This window comes from Pinus tabuliformis, chromosome 8 (assembly GCF_031772625.1).
Source record: "Pinus tabuliformis cultivar Carrire ecotype Pingquan chromosome 8, CPIR1, whole genome shotgun sequence".
NCBI lineage: Eukaryota > Viridiplantae > Streptophyta > Pinopsida > Pinales > Pinaceae > Pinus > Pinus tabuliformis.
The window spans coordinates 116,303,334-116,313,201 of record NC_142294.1 but is presented as its reverse complement, the minus strand read 5'-3'; the positions used below and the strand labels follow the sequence as shown (position 1 = coordinate 116,313,201).

At 36.9% G+C, this 9,868-nt stretch overlaps 1 protein-coding gene across 3 annotated transcripts in view; it reads left to right on the top strand.

Moving 5' to 3' along the window:
* The first annotated feature begins 2,603 nt into the window (after nucleotides 1–2,603).
* The window catches only part of LOC149234396 (uncharacterized), a 56,089-nt gene continuing 48,824 nt past the window's right edge, over nucleotides 2,604–9,868 (top strand). Inside the window, exons 1-6 of one of the 3 annotated variants that reach the window (XM_089371828.1) lie at nucleotides 2,604–2,763; nucleotides 3,573–3,803; nucleotides 4,254–4,433; nucleotides 4,586–6,295; nucleotides 6,626–8,114; nucleotides 8,398–8,677. In XM_089371828.1, the coding sequence (XP_089227954.1) occupies nucleotides 4,657–6,295; nucleotides 6,626–8,114; nucleotides 8,398–8,677 (3,408 nt within the window). In that variant the 5' untranslated portion in view covers nucleotides 2,604–2,763; nucleotides 3,573–3,803; nucleotides 4,254–4,433; nucleotides 4,586–4,656. Of the gene's footprint in view, nucleotides 2,764–3,565; nucleotides 3,804–4,253; nucleotides 4,434–4,585; nucleotides 6,296–6,625; nucleotides 8,115–8,397; nucleotides 8,678–9,868 lie in introns of all 3 variants that reach the window. The other 2 variants (XM_089371827.1, XM_089371826.1) reach the window with 2 other exon arrangements.

Here is a 9,868-nt window from a genome sequence, read left to right as displayed (position 1 = left end):
GCTATGATAAAAAAATAAATAAACTTCAATAATATTGTTAAGGTGATCCAATAATGTTTACTCACTCACTTTAGTGATAATATAGCTCACAATTTTAATGTAGTTTTTATGAGATTTTCACTATATTTTAGCACGATGGTGTTTTTTTTAATAATTATAAATGGTTTTATTATAATTATACAATTTTTTTAATTATTATTTAGTATATTAAATTATAGTATATAAACTATAATTAGTGTTTTGTTTTTTGTTTGTTTTTTTTTGGTTTTGTTTTGTTTTTTTTTTATGGGGAATTAGTTTGCAATAATCTGCCCGATATATATAAGAAATAAAGATAACCTTAAATTACAGCGAGGATCTTAGACTCCAACGGGACATTTATCCTTCCAACTTTACTATGACGAGCTATGTGTGTCATTTTTGGAGATTCAAACTTGAGAAGAGCGGGAGTTAACAACTTGTCTTAACCACTCATCTACTCTTACTTGACATAATTAGTGGATTTTTTAGTAATAATAAAAATTGTAGATATTGTATTCTTTTTGTCTCACTTTAATGTTTGATGGAATATTTAGGCAATTATAATAAGGCGAGATTTCTTAAAAGTGGAATTCACTTAAAGAATATGTCTTTAGATATCTTGGTTCTTATTAAGTCATAAATTATTGATATATTTGATTTGTGGGTTGTTGGATATACTATTAGGTTATGGTGACTACCAATTGGTTTGATTTTGGATTGAGCCTAAATCATTCTTACTAGTTACTAATTTTCCATGATTATAGAAAAAAACAAAAATTGTTCGTGTAATACAATATACTCTTCAAATTACATAATTAAAAAGGTGAATGGTAATTTTATTGATTTGCCTATAAATGCATTGAAGACGCAATAAGTCTTATTTAGAGGAGTACCATAGACATCATTAAAGGTTTGGGCTCAACTGTTGTCTTGTGTTTATTAAGTATCCATGTTTGCATCAAAGTTTAAATGTTAGTGCAATATGTTTGTAATTATTGAATTGCTATAGTTTGGTCACCCGTAAATTTGTTTCTCACAATCTCAATGATTTGAGACACTCTCTTGATCACTTCCCTTGAAGGGTGGATGAATATATGAACGACAAACCCTACTCATATAAATACTAGCCTAAATCCATCTTAACTTCGGATCTACCAAGCACCAAGAGGGATCAAATATCTTTACACTATAAAAGAGCTTTGCACCTCAAGATAATTGATTCGTCTGGGTGCTTGGTAGATTTGGAGTTAAGATGAATTTAGGCTTAATTAATTATTAATTATAGATATAAGTGTAAATAAATTTATTAATTAATTTTTTTTTTTAAGTAATTTGATAGATTCAAAATGTTCTATTAATAATTAAATTATTGATTATTTTAATGTGATTTGATAGAGTTAAAATGTTTAACAAGACATTACAACATCTCGTACATATTAGGTTGGAAAGCATCTCTTGACACAACCATCAACTTATAAAGGGTTAAAAATAATCATGACTCAAATGTAATTACATGCTCTTTACAAACCTACATAGCCATAACGACCTACAAGTTTTGCACCATATGCATATGAGCTTTTAATGATTAAGATATAGACTCATAATTTTTTTAGGTCGCCTTTAATATTCATAATTATTTTCCAAATTACTAATATGCATAAACAATAAATCTTATAAGTTCATTTATGCATGCCTGAAGAAATAACATACCTTAGAGCACATGTGTTAATTCAATAAACTCAAATAACATGCCTCATTAACACATATGTTAATTTATTATGAATTTATTACATTCATAATTCAATTTTAACTATTTTATGAGACACTTTAAAAAAGTCTACCAGGTTTATGAATGAATTATTGATTATCACCCCAAACTAAAACAACATTTTACTCTCTTTTTTTTTATTTAAAAAAACTTAAAAGAAATAAAAAATAAAACCTTATTACTTCACTTACATATACTAAATAAAAAATAATCTCAACTAATAACAATATTAACTCATTACACAACTCAAACCACAAGCATAACCTTATTATATATCTATATCCTTATTCTCAAATAAGAAATCATTATTATATATTAACTATCTATATTCTTATTTTTAAATAAGAAATCATTGACTCTTTTTAATATGAAGAATGTATTTTCTTTCTTTAAGTTAAATCTATTTTTAAGTAGAAAAAATTCAAATTTTTATTTATTTTATTTTATATTAAAATTATTATTATTTATGGCAAATCATAACTTCCACCCATCCATCAAAAGCCATATACATATTAATAGCTTTGAAATCTTTTCTTTGTACCTCAATCCCACTTACCTTCTTAAAAGAGAGACAACTAGTGAATATTCTATACCCTCTCAATTAATTTCAAATTTAACAACCTCCATTCCATTCAACTTTCCACAAACCATCACATTGCAAAAATATCCACAAGCCACGTGGCAACACCTCACCACAAGCAAAGAGGGTGAAAAGGTGGGAGTCAGAGGGATGTCAGTATGCCACATCCTTTTGCACCACCACAAAATAATTAAAAATAAAATAAATTAAATTAAATGCCAGGAGAGGGGCAAAACACTCTAAACTTTATTTCATCTCTTTTTCCTCTTGGTGGTGGCACTGGCACTCCGTGTGCACTGTCTCGCATGGAAGTACGACGATGAAAATGAAGATTGGTGAGTAGCAGCAACAGCAGCACCAGAGACCGCAGCTGGATTCGAAACCGCAATGATCTGTAAGTTCGCAACTTCACACAGCCACTGAAGCCCGGTTCACGTAGCGCTAGGGTTTCTTTAAATTTAGGTTTTTGAATTTTACTCTGTTCTCCCGCATTGCCGATCCGGTATTTTTTTATCGACAATGCTTGCCCGGCAGGCGGTTTTTGCTTCCGATCTCGCCGTTCCCGGTTTTGTAATTTGCGGCATTGGTCTCGACTTCGATTCCCGCGGGGTCATTTCATGCATTATGAAACGCTAACCCCTGTATGACAGCCGGCGGGTTGTAATTCGTGGCAGTGTTCCCGTGTTTGATTCCCGCGGAGTCATCTCATGGACTGTCAATGCCAACTCAGTAAGACTTCTGGTGAGTTGTCGGTTTGATTCCTGCAAGAGTGCTACGGAAGAAGGCCTCCGATTAGTGTGCCTCCCATCTCTGTAAACCTTGATGGATAACTCCAGGTTTCCGAGGTCTTGCACTGGCTCCGAAACTGTCGCCCTGCAGCTTGCGAGTCCGTTTTAAATTGTGGGCGAATGTACAAGGTTAATTTTGTTTTTGAAGGCTCGAGTGCGCGAAATGTGATGTTCATTATTACTATTTTGGAGTAGTATTTGTTGCAGCTAGAATAATTAGATCCGCTTTTGCTCTGTAAACTCGCCATCATGTTGTCAGTTTTTTTTTTGGCATTTCACGTTTGAATTCTGCAAACATTTTTTTTTTTTTGGTTTTTTGTTTTTTCACATTTTTTCAGGAGGTTTGTCTGAGAAACATGACCTGAGGTCGAGGGATGCACCACATAACACGGGTTTCCTTTGGCTTAGATGCCAGGTTTGAGGGGTTTCTGTTGTTCCAAATTTGCTAGAGGCTTGCGCCCAGCCTCATCCTTCTTTGACATGCCATTAGGGCGGGGTAGACCTCAGTGAGGATGGAACTGTGCTGGATGGCTCTGTACTCTGTCAACCTCACTGTTGAACCAAGGCCCTGCTTTCAGTTTTACAACTTTTGACCGCTTACTTCACTTTCAGACAATCTTTTGAAGAGAAACGCTGGCAAATCCTGGTAACCTCTATGTTCCTGCTTTCTACTCGCTTTTTAACTTTCAAGTTATTCAACGAGGGTTTCATCTCAGGCATCATTCTTGTTCTTCCGCTAGTTCCGTTATTCCATATGCAATGAAGTGTGTCTATCCAAGATTGTAGGTTCAATTAGCCTTTTCATTTTTTATCTTTCATAGAGAGGACGTCCTCTTTAGAAATAAATCTGTTATTGGCACGTATTATTATCCTCTCAAATCATTTCCTCAGCGGTCTGTGCCGCTGGTTGTTGCTAAGTCCTTCAAAATTTCACAAACAATTGCTTGTTATTTCTTTTAGGTGAAACTTGAATCAAATTTTACACAAGAGTAGTGTTTATAAGTCCCCTCAGTTCAAGGTGCATTTTAGAAGGTTTTCCTTTGATGACCAAGATTTGCTCTTGATGACCAAGATTTTCTCATGATCTTTCATACAGGTAAATATGGGGAAATTCTGTTGATGCACCTAGAACTATGTGAGATTTCTTCTGAAGTTGAGATACATTAGCTATAAACTCTCTTTAAAAAAGCGAAAACACTTATTAGGCTGGGTTGCAGCAGTTCTAAGAGTTGATGCTGTGGTTATGGGGGCAGAGCTTTCAAATCTTCATTCACAGGTATTTGTTTTGGCAAATTGAATCCTTAGCCTTAGAGCTTTTGTTGGCCAATCTATTTATAGTATGTTCACTCTGGAGTCTGGACTCTCGATATGTGGAATACAGTGCGTTTTGGTTGAGTATTCTTAATACTTCTGGTATGTTTCTTGCAGTTGTTACAGATGGTATCATAACATTAGCTGCCTAAACTACAAATCAGGACACTGCAGAGGTGATTGTACCAATGTCAGACACTGTGAGTGTTATTCTGGATTATTTGCGTAGGCACCAGTTTACAAGGGCTGAAGCAGCTTTGCGAGGGGAGTTAGTTAAGCGCGAGGGTTCTAATGGTTCTCCATCCCTGATGCTCTTGGATGACTTCACTTCTCTATCTGCAGAAGGAAAGGGAGAAGAGAGCACCAACGAGGACAAGCGAGGGCATCAAAACCAGAGGGGAGGAACTGGATATGTTCAGAATGAAGACGAAAGAATGAGATGTCTCCCTGAAGATATTGCCTTTGAGGAAGACAAGTTGCTACTTTCTGAGGATGAACTTTTTCCTAAAATTGGAAGAATGAATATTCAGTCATTGGCTCAGAGAGGTTTGCCAGACAGTGCAGCAGATACAGAACTTATAGTCAAGGAAGTGGATTGTAATCCCATTAAACATGGACCTGCAGGGGGGAACTTAAATGCAAGAAACAATCCAGTTATCAATGAAGGTGACAAGGCGGTTATGTGGACTGCACAAAGACTAGTGTACGATTCATCTGGAACAGGTAAAGCTCAAAACATATCCCAGCAGGTTTCTGTAAGGTCTAAAAATTTGGGTGATTTAAGTGCCCCAGACAAACACGAATGGAGTTTGGGTGCTGAATGCAGTGAGTTGAAAGGATCTGCAGAGAGAAACACTGATGGTAGGATTAATACTGCAGGAAAGTTTTCTGAGTCACAAAAAGCAGAAACTTCTGTGGGGTCCAAACTGCAAGTTCACGAGCTTCCAAATAAAAGTACTGTAACAAGGGAGACAAGGAAGTCCAAGAAAACAGTTGGAGGGCCACCGTACGAGGAAGTGTATATTCAGTATCCAGCAAATGCAACTTCACGACTCAGTGGAAAAGGAAATGCTAGGATGCTGGGTTCAGCTGGAGACCAGATGTTGTTGCATGGAGGAGAGGGCAGTTCTACCAAAGAGGAAGAGAAAATTACATGTTCAGAAATCACAAATGATCTGGATGAAGGAATCTTAGACTCCAGAGACCAGTCTAGGTTGACCCAAGATTCTGAAGCTTTTTTTCAGTTCCCCTCAGGAGGTGCACAGACTGATTATTATAAAGAGAACATTTCAGCCTTTCATGAGCCTTTATCAGAGGCGATACTTTTAAAACCAGAGGAGCGTAGATTGATCTCCATTGACCCATGGAAAGAAAGGCCAGTCAATACACCCTTTCCATTTTCCTTAGTTGATAAGCATTCTGACCAGGGAAAAGTATTGCAAAATGTGAACATAAAACAAGCAGGGAATAGTGGTAAAGATGTCAGCAGACAAGGAGCATGCAAAGATTTAGTGACCATGGAAGAGAGATCAGACAAGGAGCATGTGTCTTTACACATGCTAACCTCCCAAGGAAGTATTGAGCAAGAAAATTTGGAGAGTCTAGAGATAATGGTCACTCCAGGAAAGACTTCAGAGGAGCTCCCAAGGTTGCCACCTGTCAGGCTTAAGTCAGAGGAGAGGAACCCAAACTTTTCACAGGAAGGGCTTGATAAGGAAGAAAAATCAGATCGAACAGGATCTAGTGCAAAGGCAATGAACATGGAGGCTTCATTTCTATTGGGATCATTTTTGGATGTGCCTGTTGGCCAGGAAATTACATCTTCAGGTTTATCTTTAATATTTTGCTTCAACTAATTTAGCATTTGCGAAATGTTTAGGGTACAAATTATTTTTGGCTTTTTGTTCATGCATTGCTTATATTTTTTATACTTGTGTAATTTCTATGTGCTCTAATAGCATTTACCCCTCTGTTGTGTTGCGTTTACCTGCAATATTACAGAGAAAAGGTCTTAAGAATTGCGCATAACAATACCTTATTGTATTATGCCTACTGATAACAGTTTTGCCCATTGTATATCATACCTTAGCATGGTGTTTGAGATCTGTATTTACCATTTACTGCCTCTGTACTCAATGCTTAATTCGTTATGACTAGGTGGAAAGCGTACAATGGGAAGCAGTCGACTGTCCGTAAGTCAGGGCATTGCTGAGGATGCTTCTGAACTTGTTTCTGGCCAAGCTACCGTTGGTGATGGCTTGAGTGAGTCTGTTGATTATCCAAACGAGTATTGGGATTCTGATGAATATGAGGATGATGATGACCTGGGATACATCAGGCAGCCCATAGAAGACGAGACCTGGTTTTTAGCTCATGAGATAGATTATCCCAGTGACAATGAAAAAGGAACTGGACATGGCAGTATTCCAGATCAGCAAGACAGAGATGGTGGAAAGGGCGAGGAGGATGACCAATCTTTTGTAGAAGAAGATTCGTACTTTTCGGGTGAACAATATTTTCCATCCAAGAATATTGAACAAATAGCCGGTTCAGATGACCCAGTAGGACAATCTACAACTGAGATGTATGGAAGAAGTGATGACAATGACTTAATAGCTCAGTATGATGGGCAGTTGATGGATGAAGAGGAGTTGAACTTGATGAGAGCAGAACCTGTGTGGCAAGGTTTTGTTACACAAAACAATGAGCTTGTAATGTTAGGCAGTGAGAGGGTTATGAGTGATCTAGAGCAGCCACGGCCAGATGACTTTGGCATTGACGATGATCAACATGGATCGGTGAGGTCTATTGGTGTAGGGATTCATAGTGATGTGGCTGACTTTGGCAGTGAAGTGAGAGAAAGCCTGGTTGGAGGGAGCAGCGAAGGAGATGTTGAATACTTCCATGATCGGGAGATTAGTATCTCTGGTGCTAAGCAAGTTAAATATGATCGGTCAAGGAGAACCCATAAAATGTTGGACAAAACTAAAGAGTTACCAGGGCAAGATTTGGCTAAATATGATGCTCTAGTCGAGAATGAGGACAGCTTAACAGGAAGGAGTTATGAGTTTTGGCAAGATCAGAGAAAATCTGGGAATAGTCAAGCTGGGCAGAGCATCTCTGAAGATCAAAACACAGTCAAAGATCATGTCAAAAGAAGGGATGCTAACAGTGGTCGTCTTGATTTTGGAGGGTTCTCTTTTCCATCTCCTTCTAGTACTGGTGATATGGTGGGATCAAAGGCAGAATCTGGGAAATCTCTATGGTCAACCAAAGGGAATACTACAGCCTGTGAGGACACGGATGACTATGGCAATGACGTAATTGGACCTGATGATGTCTTGGCATCATGGAGGCGCAAGAGCAATGATTCTTCACCTGTTATAAGCTCAAGGGATGAAAACCTAATTAATGCGCCACAGTCTTCACCCTCTACTGCATCAACATATTCCAATTTTGATCTTGCTGAAAGAGAATTGAGGAAAAGGGATACAGAAGAGAATTTGAATGAACCAAGGGAAGATGAAGAAGTGGGAGTAATTGAGGACGAAGAGGCTGCTGCTGTCCAAGAACAAGTAAGACAAATAAGAGCACAAGAAGATGAGTTTGAGACGTTCAACCTCAAGATTGTACACAGGAAAAATAGGTCATACTCAGCATCTACTCTTGGCCTAAGTATTTGTTCAAATGTTATGGGTAGATGGCTTAGCTTAAAGGACACCAATTTGAATTCTATAATTGATGTTGTTCATTTGCATTTCAAATGCTCTGATTTTCGAGGCAAATTGCAAAATAAAACATGTGATCTTTTGTATAATTGCCTTGAAAATATTTGTATGTGCATGGGATTGCTATTTAGGGTGCCTTCTGTTATTGCATGGATACTTTAATACAATTTTCTGTTATATGTATTTTCTGTTTTGAAACAGGACTGGCTTTGAAGAAGATAAAAATTTTCATGTTGTGCTAAACTCAGTCATTGCCGGCCGCTACCATGTTACTGAGTATCTTGGTTCAGCAGCATTTAGCAAAGCTATACAAGCTCATGACTTGCACACGGGTATGGATGTTTGCATGAAGATCATAAAGAACAACAAGGATTTTTTTGACCAAAGTCTCGATGAAATAAAGCTTCTTAAGTTTGTAAACAAGCATGATCCTGCTGACAAGTACCACATTCTACGCTTGTACGATTATTTTTACTATCGTGTAAGTTTGGCATCCCGATATCTAGGAAATTAGGAATACACACAGCATTTTGTTTTGGTTGATGGGTATGTTGATTGTTCCTTGCAATGGCTCTGTAGTTACGGTGTGATGTAAGGGTCTAGAAATTGTGCTTTCTTTGATATATGAAAACTAGGGATTGATGCTTTACTGTTCACTGTTATGTCAATACCCTTGAGTTGAGATACAATTTTGTCAGTGGCTATGGATGGATCTTCAACTGTAACTGGATCTGTAAGTGTTGTTTTGTCAATATGGCTTGACTTGATTTAGGAAATTAGGATAGCTAAATCTTTGTTGGCAACATTTATTTTTTAATATCTGATCGCATCTGTGAGAGTTCCCCTATCTACCGTTAATACATTCATTTTGCCCAGTGTGGTAGATTCAACTGGATTTGTTAATGTTTCGTGTTTCTTGATTTTTTGTTGTGTCTTCTTCTCGTTATTCAACTGTTTGATTTGTGCATTGAAGCTATGATTATAATTCCTTGGGGGAGATTTTTTTTTTATCTTTCTGTGATAAGTCCATGTTGAATTTCTTCTTTAGATCTTGAATTTGTTGTTGTGATCCCTAATCATTTTGTTGATATTTTGCCAATTTGTTTTTTAACTCGTCATTGTTTGTAGCAAGGGAGATATTTATTAGTTTTGCATCATATATTGATCTTTTCCATGGATTTCATCAATTATTATCATTATAAATTTTTCCAATTCTTTGTGAATTATACTGATTCTTTCTGATATGAGTATGTCATGGTCATTTCCATGCTTCAATAACATTTCTTTTACTATACTTTTGCCATTGGAATTAAGTTGGTACACAGACTGCGGGGTTGCCACGAATAATATAAAATCCTAAGAGGTCACAGGTTGAATTCCACAGAGAGTGGATTATGGACACCTCCATAGACTTTAGCAGTCAAATCACTTCGCTTTGGGGGGGGGTTCCCTTGTCGCTCAAACAAGGGGGTCTCATACACCATGTTTGTGTCTAGCTTGACCGTGACTTTCTAATTTAAAATTCGAACAATGAATAATATTTTTCCTTCTTAAGATACTTTTATACTCCACTTATAATTACCTTGGTTTTTTAATACTTATCTTAATATCTCCGATACTTATCTTGTGAAGTGTAATGCTTTCTCAGGCAAGATCTGTCCATAAGCTACTT